The sequence below is a fragment of the Leptosomus discolor genome, chromosome 5 (genome assembly GCF_034619465.1).
Source record: "Leptosomus discolor isolate bLepDis1 chromosome 5, bLepDis1.hap2, whole genome shotgun sequence".
NCBI classification, from domain to species: Eukaryota; Metazoa; Chordata; class Aves; order Leptosomiformes; family Leptosomidae; genus Leptosomus; species Leptosomus discolor.
Window position 1 is genome coordinate 49511245 of NC_141395.1, and position 20877 is coordinate 49532121.

A 20877-nucleotide genomic window follows, 5' to 3' on the forward strand; every position below is an offset into this window, starting at 1 on the left:
ATTTTTTTAAGATATTAAAGTATTTTACTTCTGTGATATTATTAATGGTCTAAAAATATGGGGTTTTTTTTTGCATCTATAATCTCATATTTATTTTTTGAAGACTTAAACTTGAAAAAATTACCATGTAATACTGTACTACAAGTCATATGAAACATCAGTGGGTTTGGATTTACTACACAAACCCCTTTTACTAGAGCTAATGAGACAACTGAGAGTAGCAGAAGAATTTTGTCCTCTCTGTGGACAAGCACTGGTAAAGGAAGGGTAGTGCAGTAAGCCAGAAGGAGAATTGTAAGACTAAAAAACCAGGGATTTAATTTTGGGCAGTGAGGGACACCGTGTTTTACTCACATTAATTTCCAGTCTCTTTGTCTAGTAATCACTACCTTTACCTATCATTTTCTCTCCTCATCTGTCCTCCCACTGTTTTTATATGTGACTTTTCCCACCCCACCAGTGTTCTCTGTTTTTCTTATCCACTTCTTCTGCTAATTCTTCAGATGTCCTTTCTATATTTCTAGTCTGCTTCCAGCTCCCTTCCCTGTCCATCCATGCATGCTTCCATCCCTGCCCACTGCCAGCTTTAATATTGCTGCACAAGACTCTCAGCATGTCGCAATGTCTTTGCCTCATTTGCTTAGTAGACTGCAGTGGTTTGCACTTTTGGTCCCAGCCAGCTCTATCTCCTGAAGTCCAGTTTGCTGCTGGAATTTGGTACGCTGCTGATTCTAGCCCTAGTCTCCTGCCTTCTACCTATTTTGCATTTGATCCTAATTGTCACATCAGTTTCTCCTCCCTTCCTCATGTTCTTTTCCTCAGACCACATTCTGCTTACCTCTGCCCAGTTCTCTAAACCCCAAATCTCCCTTCCATACTTCTTGTGCTCCTGCCAACCTGCAGCGCAGGGGGAACATGCTGCTCCTGCTCTCCTATAGCAATCGGTTCCCAGTGCACTGCACAATGACAGACAGCAGCAAAAGAATTATAATAAGAAGGGAAAGTTTGGTTTCACCATAGTAAGGATAATATAGTTGCAGTCTGGTTGTACAGGGGAGCTGTCAGGAGAATTTGTATTCTAGAAGACCTATTTAAGCTGCAGTTCCTCTATGAGGATGGCATGTGCATTGTTTAGTACACACAGGAACTGGGTGAAGAGGTTTGCAAAGGCTCTGTGGGATGTGACTGAATATGCACTTTGGTGAGCTCTCAGCACTGTGGGAAGTGTGAGTGTGTTCAGTGATTATGGATTCCCAGCTCTTCAGTACAAGTGGCTTTTCTGAGCAAGGGTAAGTAGAATTTTTCAAAGCTATATTGCTTGGCTGAATATGGGCAGTTTAATCCAATGTGGCACATGCCAGACATTATCCTGTCTGCCAAATTTTGGGTTCCAGTTTAAAATCACTGGATCAGTAAAGATTTCCAAAACATATATACATATATACATATAAAAGTCCATTTGTTCTAATTCTGTTCTTAGAAGTAGCTGAATCATTTTAGCTGATTTTTTTTTTTTAAAAAAAAGCATATGATATCCAGTCTGCAACAGATTCAGCACATGTATGGTGGGAATTCTACATTAAGCTTACAAATGAGTGGCCCTATCAACTTGTCTAAAGTCATTAAGAACAAATTCTAAGTTCAGGTCTTGTTCAGAACCTTTCTCTGAAACATTTTCAGTGCTATCAACAGAGCCACCTTACATCGCATTTCAGGGTCTTAGCTAAATTTGCACTGTAGATTTTTGCTCATTATGCAGTTGTGAGTGGGGAGTCTATAGGCAAGGGATGTCCTTTGGAATTAAAAAATTTAAGGAAAGCGGAAATGGAAGATAGATGAAAGCATCTAGTATGTCATACTGGTTTAGTAAAAAGAAAAATGGATATAAATAATAGACACCCATGCTATTCTGTTGCTGTGATACAAGAAGCTTTACAGCAAGTCTGGGTGACCTGAAATGCTTGACTTGGCCCTGGGAGAACCCCTAGATATAACTGAATTCAGAAAATCTGTTTATACAGTATGCTCTGTTTCAGTAGTTATGAGTCACCCATTATTGTACTAAGAACCAATTGATATTGCTCATCTTCAGAGTATGCCATGCAAGTGTCTTCAGCAAACTTGGCAGTGAACTTAATTTTCAAGCCTCAGAGTAATCAATAGGATAGTGTAATTCCTGACCTCAAACAATGCAGCAAGAAAAGACTAGCTTTAGATATTGAAAATTGAAAGGGTTCTGTAGGCTATTGTGGATGAAGGGGACAGAGATGTGCCATGTTATGGCTATGAATCCCAAGCACACTGAAATACTATAATACATGTCAGGAACATTCCACAAAACTGCATAGTACTTGAGTAATGACACAAAATTTTGTTATCTGAATTTTCCAGGTTGAGACTGGAGGAGGGAAGGGAAGGCAGTAACAGAAGGGGATGGGAGATAGCAAAGATGCAGGAACATATTGCTGGTTTTTACTACTTTTCCTAGTTTTGATGAGCAGACTTTTATCCTTTCCTCCTGTCTCAGTAATAGAGTTTGACTATGTGTCAGTACACTATATTTTGTATGGTACAGCTACAGCTGAGCCAGGAAACCCATTTTTTACAGGAGATTTTTGGAGGAATTTGCGGTGGAAGTCTTGGTGAAAATTCTTACTCAACCATTTTGATCTGGGTTGGAGGGGAAGCCACAAGAACCTCTGTTGTCTTTTCAGAATAAACAAAGACTACTTCATGTATTGATATGTTAAAGAAGCCAAACTGTTGAACTCTTAAGATTTAAGTGATATTTACAGCAAATAAGTTTGTAAAAAATCCATGGACTACTACATAAGCTATAGAATATTTGTCAGGTAATTATGGAAAACAACCATCCAACCAAGCAACCAATCAAACAAAAAAAACCCAAACAAACAATTCTGTAAACGTTATTTTTTTTAAATGTAGAAAATGTTTATGATCAGGGAAAATGTTATTCACTGTAAATAGATCACCTACTTCTGCCTGTGACACTTGACATCAAGAAAGAGGAATATTTAAACTGGAGGGATGCTGTTAGCTACATGACAAGACACAGTACAAGAATTTTATTCAGCTCAGAAAAAAGTATCCTTGAAAGTGGAAATAAAGCCAAAATGATGTTAATAAAACTGAACATAAAGGTTGGCTACGAGGAGAAATACGTGAAGGTACCTAGAAAAGCTGAACATTAACTGTTAAAGTATCTCAGAAACAGAAAGCTTGCAGAAGAGTCATTAGGTCTGGTAGACCACCAGAGGATAAAGAGTCAATCCAAAATGATCAGGAGATGGCAAAGAAAATAAATTCTTTTACTCCAGTATTCTCAAAAGACAGAGGAGAAATATATGCGCTAACAGAATTCTTTACAGATAATTTCAGAGTCATACTGTTAGTGAGCCAAAACCAGGCGAATAATTCAGAAAGGAAGTTTGGAAGGTAAATGAGAAGGATTTTACAGTGTATTTCAGAGAGAAACCCAAAAACTGAGTCACTATTAAAATACGTCATTTAAAAGACATTTTAAATGAGTTATTAATTAACATTGTGGACTTCTTTGTAAATACACTCTAAAGGATTATTCTGGAAACTCTGAATGGGAGAGCCAATCTCACCACTTATATGATGTATTGGAAACTCAGCTCAGATAAGAGGTAGGAAAATCAGGGGCAGTAGAAGCGTTTGTATGTGAAGGGAGGTTGAACACACAGATTGAACACCAGCACAGAAAAGTAAACCAAGGCTGTACAAGAGGTATAAAAAAAGGTAAATGATACTGTGAAGATCCAGTATTTTTTCTTTTCTTCCCACAGGCTAGAAATGAGCCCCCAGTAAACTGATAAAGGTCATGAGGAGACCCTCATTGACTTTCTGAGCTTTGGGTCAGGCTTTTAGGCTTAGGTTCACCCACCTAACTTCCAGCATTTAGCCGCAGTGCCAAGGTTGCCAAGGTGAAGTCTCCACTCCAAACACTAAACTTCAGTCTAAAACCCCTCTGTAGTCAGGGAAGAATTAGACAATTCAGCCTATGTAAAGTCTGAGTTGTGCCCCAAAGATACCTGTCTCTCCCTCCATAGGGAGGAAGCTTAGAGCAGTGTCTGAAACTAGGCAGGGTGTATCCAGCATGTTGAATAAGAACTAACAATGAGATTTAATTTTCTTTTCTAAATAATCTTGATGGAAATGTGTTAGTCTTCAAGTCAGACAACGCTAGTACTCTTCATGCCTTATGCTGATGGGTGAAACAGCATTTTCTATGAACCGTAATGGCAGCCAAAAGAAAAGTACCGATCGGTTGGAAAAGTTAGACTATTCTCAATATAGATTCATGCTTCAATGCCTTTCCAGAGATGGCTAAGTGAGAAAAGTATCCCTTTTTGCATAATAAATGATTAACTGTACATCTCCAGTCACATCTGGAAAATATTGCTGAGTTTCATTCTGAATAGCTGACATTCTCTGTTAATGGTTTTGTCAGCATATGCTTCTTTTGCCTCTTGCAAAATATTTGATAAAATATTAATGTAAAAATAAAACAACAAAAATACAAAACACAGATTTTCCTATTTTCTGATAAATCAGTATGGTTCAGCATAAGCTTACCAACACTTTTTTCCAACATTTTACATTATCAGAGTAAAACATGCTTCTTTTCCTGATTTACTCTGAGACTATGAGAGGGAGGCTAGAAAGCAGGCACTCCCAGCCAGCAATGAGAGGGAAAGCTTGCTTAGCAGCCGGACTGCAACGGACACCCCACCCCTCCAAACTTCTGGGAAGAACATTCCTTTTCCTTCTCCAGCAGCTGGAAGTAGACTGCAGTTAAAAGAAAAAAAAAAACAAAACAAAACAAAAAACAACAAAAAGAAAAAGCTAGATTAGGAAATAATACAGTTCTGGACAGACTAGCTAGTGATAATGAATCTTTTCTGCCTTCAGAAGCTAAGCAGCAAGAAGCAGGGTAGACAAGAGCTGCCTCTTCCCTGCAGCCAGAGGGGTGGGGCTGGGCGCAGCAAGGGGGGAGTACTGGCTGCTGGGTGGAGTGGGTGGAAAAAGTGGGTGTGATTTGTGACACTCCTTGGGAAGGAGTCACCGCTGTGTGCTCTGTTCAGCCAGCTTTGCAGTTGGCCTCCTCTGACACAGTGATACGTTTCAACCAGAAGAAATTAAGCATAAAATTCAAACGATGCCCCACAAAACAAAATGGTACAATTTGGTACTAACTGCTGGTTAACATGTTCTGGTCAATAAGACGATCACCACTTAATTATAGGCTTGTTTGCAGGAAGTTCAGCTTTCTAACAGCTACAGTTTTAAATATAACACAGTGATTAGAAACAGTTATTAAAGGGTTGGTGCCATTATTCCCCTTGAGTCTCTAAAGGAGAAATTGGAAATCCTATTTGAAAATGAAATATGACCACTAGAGGATGCAGTCAAGATCCTGAATGAGTGAGGCATTATGTTCCTCACTCATGCTCTGCAAGACCAGCCAGAAAATAGGACAAATACTTTCTGGAATATTTGGGTGAATATTCAGGCAGAATTTATCAACTAAGTAGTATAACTAGGATAACCCAGAAGTAAATCCACAAGACCTGCTCTTCGTTTGTTTGTTTTGTTTTTTTTTCCTTCTCTTGCATATTCTGTGGGTTTTACTTTATCTCCTTTTGTTAGTTGTTCTTCCTTTCCCTACATTATCTGTTGCCTGTCCATCCCTCCAATCCAGCCTTCCATAATCCTTTGCTAGTGGTTACCTTCTGATCCTGGTATGAATCCTGATCTCTGTCTGGTATGAATGAAGCCGTTCACTCTACCAGTTGAACCTGGGATACACCTGTACTGAACACTTATGGGTAACTTTGATTCAGCTGTTTATTGAACATATTGAATAACAAACCCCAATTAGTTCTTAAAATCTGTCTTTCATTCCGCATTTATTTACTTACTACTTTAGTCGATTGATCTATTCTTTCCCCATCCATCTGGCCCTCAGCCACAAACACTTGCTTAATCTTGCTTTCTCTCTCATAACCACAATTACTCACCCACAACTAGTAGATCATCCTTATTTAGGAAATTACTTGCAATTTGGAGAGGGCAAAAGGGATACCACCACCACCACCACCAAAATCTAGGACCAAAACAGGAACTACTGGCTGTTGATTGACATGTCAGTGGTGTAAAAAAAATAACAACCCACATCAGCCCTTGAAAATATCATGTCTCTTAAACAGACTTGAAGACACTTACAATGCTGCTCATCAGTAGGGAAACTTCTCTGATAAAACACGGGGAAAGGTCATTGATACACCCCTGTGTTTATCACAATGCATGTAAATCAAAGAATAGAAGATTGTTTCAACTCAGCTATGTCTTGTTTTAATTATTCAGTATTTTATTTCAAAAAATATTGTTTCTTTATACCTTCCTTTGGCTACAGTGGATGCGTTTGTTTCTTTATATTTGCATCTCAGTAAGTCAGGCTTTTCTAATTTGCGTATGATTATTCATCTAATTTTGCTGCTGGTATCTGCTATTCAGCTTTAGCTGAGGCCTGGATTTTGCAATAGATATCATCACACATCTTGACTTTATCGGGCTGGGGAAGAGCATAAGGGTCTTACGTCATGAAATTGGTATAGAATTGGGGCCTGAGAGTGTAGAGCAACATATTAAAATATATGACATAGAATATTTAATATACGATGTTGACTGATTAGCATTACCTCTGAAGCTTAACTTCTCCGTTTTCCCTTATTTTACAGTTTTAGTGCAGACTGCTAACCCCATTTTAGTGTTTAATTTTAAATCGGTTGTGAGGAAAAAAGGTTGATAGTGGCTAAACTCAAGAGATTCAACATCAAAAGAAATTTTCAACATTTGGACAAAATAAAACCAGGTGTGAATAAAATGTCATATTGCAATAGTAAGTGTTATTAAAGCCATTAAAGCACATTTGAATCCAGTCTTCTATTCATTTTCAAAGCTGACATTTGTAAATGTATATAGGCAGGACTCTTGTAAATTTAAAACAGAGCATTAGGACTTGCTCTGGAATTTGTAGCACCATCATGCTCTGTTTTATTGGTACATAATTATTCATAATTCTGTGTCTTTGAGCAGGGGCCATCATATTTTCCCATCTGAATAGTGTCTTTGTTGGTTAGCATATGAAATAAGAACAAAAATGTTACTAAAAAGAGATGTCTGTAGCATCTTGGCATAGGTATGTAGTGTCTTTGATAGCACACTTCGTTACATATCCTCAATATCTAATAAATGGTCTTAAGGAATTTTTTTTGTAATTTGCTAACTGCTTTTAAGCTAGACCTGTTGTGTTTCCATCTTGTCCCTTTGATAAATGTCACGACAGTGTGAATCTTAGACAGCCTTCCTGTAATTTTGAAGGGAAATAAGAGAAGTTGTATTATCATTTCTGTCTATGAAATTTATTTCTGAAGTGAATGCCATACATATTTCTGAAATGAATGCCAAATGTATTTTCTAGAAGTGAGTGCCATTGAAAGCCAAGGCAGGCAATTTATACCATGCATAATAATGATATTAATTTTTATGGTGTGTATAAGTTACATTTTGATTAGTTTTTTGCATGATTAAAAATTTGCAAAGCCTTTATGGCCCCCAGGAGCCTACCTGTAATAAACAGCTCTCACCTTCCAATCCATAAAACAGGTCTGCAGCACTTGAACATTAGAGCTAATTGCCTTGCTACATCAAAGGGAGCACCACAAGACTGAGAAAAATCACAGAAGCGGGGGTGGGGAGCGGGGGGCAGTTTCACCTCTAAAGGTTATGTGTTTGTGGCTTGGTGGAGCCCTGTAAAGTTATGGCCTCAGAACTGCTGTTTGCGATTAAGTTGATGAGGAAAGTCTATCCCGCAATCTCTCCCTGCTGCTGACACAGAGTCTTTGTTCACATTCAGATTTCTCAAACTGTTGCCAGGGTCAGGCTGAGGTCAGACACCACGATGATGTATAGGAGAACATGTCTGGGAATTTCTCTCACACTTAAAACACATACCAGAAAAACAGGAGAGCACCCTGCAAAAATTGTCTGATGAGACCCAGATGATACTGTAGCTTTTCTTTTAGTGCCTTCATAATTTTCTTTCTCTTTGCCTGACACACACACAATGTTTTATTAATGTGTGCCACGATAGCCCTTACAATTTTATGTCCCCTCAAGATAAGGACACTCAGTAGCACTTTGACACTTCATTTTCCAGCCCAGGGGGATTGGGCCAGTAAATCTAGTAAAAGAAGCAACGCGTCCGTTCCCAAGGATGAGTCGAAAAGGGATTGCCATCAGCTCCGTGAGGCCACGGGGCCTGACACAGGATCCGAGCTTCATGTGTGCGTGCTTGGCACTAACACGGCCCGAGCCAGGCATGATCACAGGCTCGCAGCATCCCGAACCATGCTCCCCCGCCACCCTGACAAGCATAGCCCTGCTTCCAGCTGCACTGGGGATACCTACCATGTTTGATTAGCTATCATCGCGGGAGGGGGTGGGGGGGCCGCAGGGGGAGCGCACTGAAACAGCACTGGGGAGGTTTGCATTCTAATGGAAATTGGGGGTTTTTATATGCAATTTTTTTTAAAAGAGGGGACCTCCTTTCTGTCGGTATTGTTCCCAAAAGTGGACATGCATGCTTAGTCCTAACCGATTGAATTTCGATGTCAATGCAAAACACATTGATCTGTGGGTGAGATTTCTTTTTTTTTTTTTTTTTTTGGTTTGGTTTGGTTTCTGAAATTGCAGCTGTGTTTTTCTCTCTTATTTACAAAGGGTTTTGCAGAGAGTTGAGAATTGGATAGGTTCGCCACATCGATTTGAGGGGCTGTTTGCCTAGGCATACAGTTTCAGTGCATGGCTGGCAAGTAAGGCACTAAGCAGCAATTTTTTTGTGCTCAGCTGCTACATATGACAGAGGATATTTCATTCGGCTGTCAGAATGTTATTAATAAAACATGGGGTGCGAAGAGGGCCACTATTTCCCCTTTCAATCACTATAGCATTTACAATGAAAATTTTATGCAGTGTGTAATTTTCAGTTAATGCTTGACACTTAAAATGTCGGTAGCTGCATTTTGTATGGTTCCTGAAGGGTTAATTGTATCATGTTCCCTGCATAAAAGCTCTGCTTATCAAAAGTGAATAGAAGAGTGTATGCAAATGTGTGTCTGTGACCTTTTGCCTTTCCAGGGTTAATTTATATGGTCATTAAAGATTTTATGAAATTGAGCGGCCTGGTGCTTCGAATCCCATTTTACCTTCACCTCCTAATTTATATAATTCCTACCTGAACTGGGAAATATGATTTTTCTTTTTTGTGTGTGCTGCAATGAAAACAGCGTGCTGTGCTGTAGGGAGTTGCAAGTCTGGTTATCTGGCATTACTCAGATTGCTAAAAATTCATTAAAATGTGACATCAGCACAGTGAGAGACAAATGATCACAGGATGAAAAGGAACAGTGGGCCTTTCACAGATTAGTGCTACACAGCCCCAGCATAGAAACTAACTGCATAAACAGATTAATCCACCAGTAGCAGCATAGCTAAGATTTACCGAATAATTAAATGGGCTTGAGTTACTGTGAAGCTTTGCATGTAATCTAGCTGGTGTGAACATGTAAGTGAGGTGTGGGTAATGCTGCTTCCTCAGAAGCCATACACCAAGTTGCATCATTTATCCCGAATGGCTCCCCCTGGAGACAAAATTTGAGACTTCTCCCGCAAAGCCAGCGGTTTATATTTAATACAGTACCTAATACCTAATACTTACTTACTGCAATTAGCGGGATATTGCTGCACTAATAGGATTTATATTGCAATTCCTTTTTTTTTTTTCTTTTTCCTTTTTTTTTTGGCTTCAAGAGGCATTTTTACATGCGCTTGCTTTTGTTCCAGCCTGTGTGATATATGTGTGCATGCGTGTGCGTGTATTTTAACGCAAATCATTTCTAGCCAAAGCATATGAAATGACAGGCTTTAAAGCTGTCACACTGGTGGAAAGCGAGTACTCTGATAAAGATGTGGTCAGAATTTCTGGATAGATTTTGAAATATTGCAAATTATTCACAATTAATGTCCAACATCTTGAAAGTGCTGTTCTTTCCCTTTTCTTCCCTTCATCCTTCTTCCCTCTGTTTTGCCACCCTCTGTTAGTGCTGTTCTTATTATTTTTTAGCTGTTAAGTGGTCCCTGATTTTCTTTTCTAAGATCTTTTCTGTGCTTATCCACAGAAGAACAAGGTGAAGATACAGAAGTGTCTGCTAAAAGTACATCAGTGGCTGTGGCTGATGATAAAGACTCAAGTGAGAGAGACAATAGTGAAGGCAAAAAATCTAGTAAAGACTCTGGTAAGATGCTAGAATTTTGTTTTCCACCTTTTTTTTTTAACTTATGAAATGCTCTTTCATTTTAAACTGTCTGGACATTCCCACTACTATTCATTGCATGTGCATTTTGCATGTGATTTCTATCAGTAGCCTCCCATTGACCTATTTTTAATCATAACCATCTGACAGGATAGATGCGGATAAGTTGAAGAATATTACAGGACGACCAGTGAGATTATTTTTTAATCAAATCAGTTTGTGTGCTTGTAATTTTTTAAGCGCCTTTCATTAATCTTAGCTGTACTTGTGATTCCTCTGATGGCATATTAATTTTTCATAAGCATAGGATTAGGTACCACTTGAATTTTTCCTTCAATCAGGTTTTGCCCCCCTTTTAACCCAAAGAATGTAGGGGTTTTAGTTATTATTATTTTTTGCTCTTGCTCTCTGATCAGTTACTCCCAAGAATCTGGCCTCTTCCTGGGCATTTATTTGAGGCATTTTGAAAAAAATACACAAAATCCAGTGAAAAAGTTTGCAGATGATTCAGCCTAAGAAAGAGGAAATATCATTGAAAACGGATTATGGGTTGGGTAATTTTGATCTCCTGGAATAGACAAAGCCCAGTAATGTAAGCTACTGTCTTTGAAAACAAAACCCCTATGTCATGACATTTACTTGTGCACAAACAAACCCAGGGCCAGCATCTGGTGTAGATACCCAAGGCTTTTTCTCTGTTTGATTTGGCAAATATGTGACTTCATCCATGCTTTTTATGTATGAGATGGAAATCTATGGTCACAATGAATATTACATTGGCTACTTTTGCCGCACGCTATACCTAGTTACATTATGTTGGATTCACTGAAGCAGAAGAAGTGCTGAAACAGGTTGAAGCCTATTAGTTTCAGGTAGTCATATATCTTTTCCTTGTATGCCAATGACAGCAGCATACAAAGGAGGTTGTATTCTCCGTAAAGACATACAGTTGTAGAGAAAATATCATTTTACATATGAGTTTCTTTACATCCACATTCTCCTATATGGTAATTTGCTCTTTACATATTAAACATTTTTGGATTTATTTTCAAAAACAATACTATAGATGGCCCTTTCTATGCTGAATTAATTCAGAGGACTGACTTAAAGATTAAAGCTGCCTTTAAGTTTGCTTGTTGATGTGTTAAGGTCAGTACCCATCACAGTTTAGAACCTCAGCTGCTCTTCCGTCACTTTATTTTTTGAGATCAAGAGACTGAAGACAGGCCGATGATGACAAGGATGATGTCGAGCAAGGAACCGTGTTGTGGTTTAAAATATATATCCCCCTTGGCTGGCTCTCTGACTCAGAAACAACTGTCTGCCATGCACTAAGACCATGCTCCCAGGCTGACATAGGTCCTCCTGCACAGTCTCATCAGGGGCTCTCCTGGACGCTCACCAGGAAAGGGGTGACAGCCACCTGCAGCCTGCATTTCCTACCATGCACTCTGCCCAGGGGACACTGTGAATTGCTTCAGGGAGTTTATCAGCCCTCTCTTTTTCTTAGGCAGGCCCAGTTATAGTTGTTCAAGAAAGAATACGGTATTACAGCTCCAGCAAAAAAAAAAAAGATGGAATCTAGAAAAAAATACTGAAGGGGAATTCTCAAAATTCCATCAGGATTAGCCGCTCATAAGGACTAAGTTTAATTAGGACAAACCTATATCCAGATGCCTACTGGGTGCACTACAAAAAACCAGCATAATTGTTCTACATTCCCGTGCCAGCAATTACACAAATAACTTTGCAGTAAAATTCGTATAAAAACAAGGGCTGAAATACACAATTGCCTTTGTGCTTTGCAGAAAGTAGTTTGTACTGTAAAATCCTAGATCTTTTAGAAACTTTTATTTCCCTAATCTAAATTAATTCCGCATATGTAACTTTCAGACTATCACCTTAATTTTCACTCAGCTGACAAATATTTCTAGTGACTGCCTAACTACTTATGTATAACTGAATGTTAATTTGGGCTTTCTCGTGAATTGAGTGTTGCAAGTCTTGCCAAAGAAATTTCAGGAAAACCAATAAATTAATCACAATATTAACAAGTTAGACAGGAAAGTGGTGTGACCCCTCTTTAGCATAGAATCTATTAGACAAGAAAGGATTAACGTGTATTTAGTAACAGTATGTTTGTGTAAGCTGTTGTGCTGTATTGCTTACCTTATCTCAAGGAGTAGAGCTTTCAAAATGAGACTTGGCAATATGCAGGTTATATTTGTTGAATATTCATTCAGAATAGAGAAGCCTACTAATGCCTCATTTATATTGTCATTTAAATCTAGTGCCACTTTAGATTAATTATAATCCAAATTACAGCTCTATGCAGTGCAAGAATTAATATGGAATTTATCCAGATTAATATATTTGCATTGAAAATGTAATATGTCTCTGCCATGGCTAAGGGGAGCACTTTTTAATAAGGTAGTAAACATGAGGAAGGATGGAAATTAACCTTCATTATTGCAATGAAAATTATCCTTTCATTCTACTCTAATTAGAAAGGATACTCTACCAGTAATTATAATTTTAGAATTATTTTGAGGCTGAATCTGATCACATCACTGATTTGTCAGAAGTCTTAAATTATGCAATATTTATCAAATACATAGATTCATAAATAAGAAAATAGTATTTTGATAATAGCTTTTCCAGATTTTTTTTTCACTATTATTTTATTAACCATTTCCTCCTTATTAGTCACACAAACATTTTTATATTTATTTTGGGGTTTCAAAAATGTTACGAAGGTGATGACATTTGAATTGCAGTGAATTATGTCGGATTTATATTAGCAATCTTACACAAGTTAAATAATTCTGTAACTGACAGGCAATCATTGACTAGTCTATTTCATGGCACTTATTTATAATTAAACTTAGTTTTTGAGCTAAATGTATTGAAATTACATTATTCATCTAAAATAATGTTGCATATTTTGCATTATAAAATGAATTACAGTTGTATTTTACAATTGGGAAAAACCCACAACAAATAATGTGTCTCAAGAATAAAAAGTGTGTATTTAAAACATGAACAGCAACTAGATTTAGTCTTTTCCTACAACTACCTAGTAAGGATAGCACGTCAGTGGAACATCTAGTTATGAAAACACCATGCAGCATGCTTGGAACCATAATATTTTCTCTCCTCCCTCCCGCCTCCTTCAATACCTTTTCTATAAGACTGTAACTTTATTCAGCCTCCCTACAAGAAGCTCCTTAAATCAGTGAATTCAACACAGAAAGCAGAAAGTTGATAGAGCAAGACGAGGCACTGAGTTGTAACAGCCGGACCATAGCGTAAGGAGCTGGTCCCCTTTGTTTTAGCACATACACTCCGGCTTGGGGGGTTCAGCCCTCACCACGTGCAGGGGTGAGCAGAGTCCCTGTGCCAGAAGGAAGAATCAATCCCCCCTTTTTTTTTTTTTTTGCAAAGCTCACCATAAGTCACGGACTCGGTTATTTTACTATAGGCCAGATGTAATTCAGTCATTTAAGAAGTAACAGTGCTTGGGATTGAATGAATCCAGAGCAACAACAACAACAAAACCAACAAAGCCTCTGTGAATTTCGACAGTTAAAATAAATATCATAGTAAACATAGTAAAAAGCTGTGCTTTGTTATGCATTTATTGACCCCAGCACAGTGTTTTATAACTCTAAGGTTTTATTATATTAACCACAAAAGAAAATTTAACCAACACCCCCCCCTTGTTTTTATAGAAACAAGAACTATGTGTTTCATGATTATTATAGGCCCTTTGAAGTAATTAAGTTATTCCATCCTGTGGTGGAAGATGATGTGTAATATTAACCTTGTGTGTGCCCAGGCGTGCACAGAGTGCACTCCAAGCTAAATTTCACTGGCAGTTAAATACCACTGCCAAAATGCAGTTAAATACATTTTCACAAGTGAATTTTGGAGCAGAATTTGGATCCTAATTTCTGTACCAACCTGTTGAGAACAAACTAGCGTGAGGAGGGGAAGAGAACGTGGAATTTGTTTTATTTTGCCTTTTAAATTCAGCCTCCTGTATAATAGTGTCCATTTACACCAGCTCAGATTCTGGCTTATTTGTCTTTAAAAAGGGACATTTTAGAAGTGACATATGGTAAAGGTAAGAAACAGTAGTCAACTGTTAGACGTCTTTGACAGCTGGAAATGAAGAAAGGTTAATAATTTGAACCTATCCTTCTAAAACTCGAGAAGCAACCTTTCTCTGTTAATACAGTATGTCACTTTTTTACTTCCCATGATTCTCACAGTTAAGACATTTAAATAATAATGGTGTATTGCCAAGTAAATACAGATAGGCCAGGGAGTACTGTCTTATCATAAAACAAACTGAGTAATAAAATGATGCCTGATGTGATTGCATCATGTAGATTTTGCCTTTAAGTGTCACTAGTCCTTCAGGTCGCCGACACAGCGCTGACTGAGCAGACTAAGTGAGGCTTTCAGGAGCAGTTCCTGAGAGCGTCAGAATTCAGTGGGGCTCCAGAAAGCAGCTTGTTCGGGTATTGAACCGATGTTGACAAATTGGTCATTAGAAATAGGGAAATATGGCAGGAATAAACTTTAATTTGAGCAAGAACATGCAAAAATTACTGGTCTAAATTATACCAAAAGAAATAATTAGCAACTTAGGAGTGAAAAGCAACGTGTGGGGAAATCCCCATTGAGGTATAAGTCATAAAATATGTTTACGGGTTGTCTTTTCTTTAAATAACCTTCAGAAAATGTCCCTGTATGAATCAGTTTTCAATTGTTTATTATTGTACCATAAGGATTTGGTATTTACCTTGAAAACTGTTATTTTGCTTCTCTTTAATGTTGCTCTTGTAATATCAAATATTGCACAACGTTTATATGAAAATAACAATACTAATAAAAAGTTCTTGATTTTGCTACAAAAAAATGCAAGTATTTTCTTTGTTCATGTTTACTTTGTTGCCAAAACATCCATGACCTTATTTTTAAATTAATCCTAGGTTATTGTGCAATGAGGTGCAATTTGTTCATTTATATGAACCTTATGTGGATTGAAAAAAATCAAGATAAATCTTCATGCACAGCATACAATCAGATTACCCCTGCACTATATATTTACGTTGGGTCTGATAGCAATCAATGGTTTAGCTTCATTGCATTTCAAGATGTATTTGCACCCAGTGTCCAGTGATAGTGTCCTCACCCTGGAAATAATTTAGTTGCAAATTGACTGGAAGATGGTGAAAATTGAAAGTTAAAATTAGAAATACTCATAATAAACAGCAGAAAAAAGGTCAGATGATGCCGCACTATGATGAGATTGGAATGGTTGGTAAATGAGGTTTTGTGTTTGTCATGAGATGTATGTGACATGCCTACCCAATGCTCTTGTAATATCCAGCCTAGCAGAAGAGATTATCTGGCAAATTGACGCTGGAAAGAATTTTCTGATGGACTGGGAAATTAGAATTGCACTCTTTTCTTTGATGTGTGCAAGACTGGGCTGCATTACACAGCTAGTTCAGGCATAATATTAAATATAGTATTTAATACTTAATAGTAGAACTATCTACAGAAAACAATTATATTCCGGTTTTGATCACAAATGCCAGACTATAAAAATTCACAGTGTAAACATCTAAGGCAATCCCAAATGACTGATCTTTGTATATAATTAATATTAAGTTAGCTCTGAAATCCTATTCTCCTCAGTATTTCTTTTAAAGCCTCACTATATTTAGTTTCAGAATTGTAACCAGGCAGGAGTTGTCAAAACAGCACAATAATCATATCGCTTAGACAGTTTAGAAAAGAGAGAGGGTAATTAAACAGCAGCAAATTAATTATTTTGGGAAACAGGATTTTTAAGCAAAAGCTGATTTGTTTTAATGTAATACATAAATTCATACTGAACTGCTAAAGAAAGAACATTATTGATTAATCTTTAAAGGCAACCTAAGGTTATCTAAACTGTAGAGAAGAGTCCATTTTTAAATGTATTTATAGAGTCTCCATCAAGGATAGAAGTGTATTTTCACCTTTGTGTTTACCAGAGTTGTTTTATTCAACCAAATTTTTTCTCAGAACTTAAAAAAAAAAAAAAAAAAACCCAACAAAAAAAAACCCAAAAAAACTCCTCAAAGACAATACAGACCTTTGGAATCACAGCCTTTTTGTAAAGCAGGATGTTTTAAAGTTTAAAATATGTTCTTAAAAATTATGTTTTTGGAACAGGAATAGTCACACCAGAGAAGGAACCAAAAGTGAATACTGTGGTAGGGGCACAACAGCTTCTTCTGGCAAAAGAAGAGGATGATGCAGCTAAAAAATCAAAGCCTCCAGAAGACAATAAATTTTGTCATGAGCAGGTAAAAGAAAATGTTACATTTTAACTGCATTCTAGAACTCTTTCAAATAACTCAAGAATGAAATAGAGATGATATGCTGTTAAAATAGTGATGTCAGCAAGTTATACAAAGCACACTGACTAATAGCCTGCATCTTAATTTGATTTCTTTTTCAGTTCTATCAATGTCCTTATTGTAACTACAATAGTAGGGACCCAAATCGTATCCAGATGCATGTCCTGTCACAGCATTCAATGCAACCTGTTATCTGCTGCCCCCTCTGCCAGGATGTCCTCAGCAACAAAATGCATCTCCAGCTTCATTTGACCCATTTGCACAGTGTGTCCCCTGACTGTGTGGAGAAACTGCTCATGACAGTAAGTGTTCCAAATACTGATGCACATGCTACGGAAACGTACTCGGGCCTGGGCAGTGTATTTGTTGTGACATAGTATTCAGGTAGCCTGAGGAGGTGGGTGGGTCAGGACTGTTAAGGTTCTGTTGCCAGCTCATTCAATGACTGATGTGCCTTGGAAAAACGCCTGAAGGTGGATTTCAAAGGTGCAGAAAACCTGCAGTTCTTCATTGACATCAACGTTGGAAAAATCAAGCCTGTCCACACATCTAAGTGCACACCTGTAAATCAGGACTAATAATATGCAGGTCTCAGAAGTATTGTGACTTTTGCTTGTAAAATAATAGGAATTCCCTGTAGAATGCAGTTCCCAAACAAAGAAGGATTCCTGTGTATAGTTGGGCTGTACTTGTATTATATTACATGAAATTCACTGTAAGATATCAACGGTTGGAGAACATGATTATCTTATAGTACAGAATGTCCTGTTTCTTCCTTTCTGCTTCTGCAAAACAGACCCTTTAGGGTTTTTTTGAATAAGATGTGAGTATGAAACAGAAAGACAAGTGCAAGAATAGGTAGCAATGCAGTTAGGTCAGTTCTTTAGGATATGGAATATCTGATTTCAAGTACCTATCCTGGATCAGGCAGGCACTTGAACTGGCTTCCCCATGATTGGGATGAATGCTATAACCAGCAAACTGTATTTGGAGGATGAATGCCATTCCAATCTTACTAGGAAAATCCCACTCTTCACTGCAAAATTATACAAACCATGTCAAAATAATAAATTTCTATGAAAAATAATGACTCAGCAGCATTCAAAACAATGTCAGAAAAGTCACAATCAGGTCTAGAATGTATTTATTATTACAGCATAGATTCAGTTAGAAAACAGACCTCCTAAGTCACCCTGATTCTGGTTGTCTTGCCTTTTTAGAAGGAAATGCACTTTGAAATCTCAGGGATCTATCTCCTTAAGGATTTATTTCTGTATCCATAGATGACTCCTTTATTTAAATTGTTGTGATTGTAGGCCTAACACCTCATTCCCAAGTAAAGTGGCAAAAAACTAGGAAAGTATTGAAGGAGTTCTTGACTGAAGGTCTAGGGTTCCTTGTGCCTCGTGCTGATAAGCAAATACAGAATTGGGGATTCTTCTTTTCTTTTCCTTGGTTTTCTACTAACTGTAGCTCTGCCAGACCATGTAATTTTGGCCCACCACAAGGAAAATGCAGTAGAATTTTAACTTCCCCAGACCTGTTAAGGAAACTGGAAAAATGTGGAAACTCCCTGCTCCATATTAAGCGGTATTAGCTTTCTTCTCAGGTTCTCCATGATTCCCTTTATGGTGATAATAGGGCAATTTTGAAGTCTCTCCTCTCCTCTCCTCTCCTCTCCTCTCCTCTCCTCTCCTCTCCTCTCCTCTCCTCTCCTCTCCTCTCCTCTCCTCTCCTCTCCTCTCCTCTCCTCTCCTCTCCTCTCCTCTCCTCTCCTCTCCTCTCCTCTCCTCTCCTCTCCTCTCCTCTCCTCTCCTCTCCTCTCCTCTCCTCCTCCTCTCCTCTCCCCTCCTGGTGTTGAGGAGTTGTGTCACTGTTTCTGAGAGAAAAAAAAAATTTTGCTTGACAGAGAAAGAGATTGCAAAACATAATCTGCATCATCTAAATTGTCCTTGTTGCTAACCCTAATATGCTCTGTCTATATCTGAACTCTCTGAGGACAAATTAAATAAAATTTTTAGCAAATTTTTCTTCTCTGGGACATTTACAGTTATTTACATCATTTTTTTTAAAAGTCCTTCCCTCCCAAATAAACTCAAAGTCGCTAGTCCTCTGAGAGGGTGCTATTAATGCCATGTTTAAATTACAAATGTGCTAAGCCCAGGGCTTTTAAAAATATGTGTAAAATATTTTTTTCAATAGGCAATTGATATACATACATACACACTCACATATATATATATATAATTCTTATGTATCCTAATAAAGATTTAAAATAATTTGTTAAATTATTAAAGAGGAACAAAAGGTGTTTCTACGCATACCTAGTAATGTATGTAGCTTCCATTATTATAGTAATTTATGACTCAAAAAACTCTCCTATGAATATTCTTGTTACTTCTGTATGAATTAAGGAAGTACTATCCTTATGTTAGAGATGAGGAGCTGCAGGACAGTTTGAACTGGTTTACCCAAGGTCATTTAGACAGAATCTGGCAGTGCAGGAGTTTGAACCCAGTCCTGCTAAGTCTTACTACGAACTCCTGGACAATCCTTTATTTCAGATATGAGTATATTTTAACCATCTAAGCAAAAGGAAAACATGAAGTCTTGAGCGATTCATAACGACTTAACTAAACTGAGTACTATCAGACACCCGTAAGAATACATCCATCAAAGATTTGAAAGCACAACACAGCAGGTAAAGCAGTCTGAAGAAGATACATAAGTAACTGAAGACAAGAAAGAGAAAAATCTTATTCTAAAAGGAAGTTGCTATTTCCATACAGAAATAAACTTACAATTTTCTTTCAAAGATCATGGAAGGTCCAGCATTTGTTTAAAAAACAATACAGGTGAAGCGAGGTGGGCATTCAAGAACTGACTGGTGACCATATCTCAACATGATCTCCATCTTTGGAGGATGTCCGAGGAGAATTCCCCTGATAAATCCAACCAACCTGATATAGCCAACAAATCCTTCTTTGTGGTGACATTGAGACCAATGAAATATTGAATGTATGTAGTTCTATGCATCATGCTCTTGTGGGTTGAGTTGCTTCTCCACCAAGGGACATCCAATACTCTGGATTTGTGATCTGTCAGAAAGCAAGGACTAAATCAAGATCTTGGTTTAGTACTGGCAGCCTTTGATCTAGATAGGGTGAATCTTTTGAATTATAATTTCATACTGTTGTATATTGTTAAATAGTGTGACTTTTCCTGTAATAATACTGTATTCTTGGTTTTCAAAGGTTCCTGTACCAGATGTCATGATGCCCAACAGTATGCTGTTGCCAGCAGCTGCTTCAGAGAAATCTGAACGTGACACACCTGCAACCATTACGGCTGAGGGACCTGGGAAATATCCAGGTATGCAAGAAAAAGCCCAGACATGTAAAAGCGAGATACAAGCAATTTAGAAATAAACCACTTGTTTCTTTTTTAGTAAAGTGAATCCTTTTTGGCTCACATATAGCCACAGAGATAGAAAAAGAAAAATAACAAGGGGCCTCAATTTGGCCTCAATTTGGTCGACTGCACCCATGCAGAGCTGCTAGGAAGCACGCATATGCCAGACTGTTTGCTTTTGGTAGAGGTAAAATTAAACAGTAGTGCCTAGCCACTTTGAAGGTAAGACACTCCTTGTTTAACCAGCACATAAGTCCCGGTCCTAAAAGACAGTGGCACTTTCACCAACATCAATGGAGAATGTTAGGCAAGTGATTCTGCCTCTGTTCCCAATTGCAGGTTTCTTATCCTGAACTCTTACTCTGTTCTGTATTAGGAAGCTGCTTTGCCACCTCTCACAGCATACTCCTCCCTCTCTCCTCAGACCACCTTCCTCCCCCTTTCTAATTATCTGTCCTACTTCTTGTCCACATGTCTACTCCCTCCCTCTTTCTTATTGTTTATTTCCTTTTCTTAACTGGAGCTCCCATTGTACCAATAAACTCTTATTTTATGACAAGGAGATGCCACATGCCACTCCTGGGCCAACTGCCACTGCCAGTCTGATGACTGTCTTTGGATTT

At 38.0% G+C, this 20877-nt stretch overlaps 1 protein-coding gene across 1 annotated transcript in view; it reads left to right on the plus strand.

The window, feature by feature from the left end:
- Positions 1-20877, plus strand: part of ZFHX4 (zinc finger homeobox 4) — a 125487-nt gene that overhangs the window by 91528 nt on the left and 13082 nt on the right. Inside the window, exons 4-7 of the mRNA XM_086465645.1 lie at positions 10287-10403; positions 16656-16789; positions 16945-17145; positions 20098-20215. Of these exons, the coding sequence (XP_086321771.1) occupies positions 10287-10403; positions 16656-16789; positions 16945-17145; positions 20098-20215 (570 nt within the window). The remainder of the gene's footprint in view (positions 1-10286; positions 10404-16655; positions 16790-16944; positions 17146-20097; positions 20216-20877) is intronic.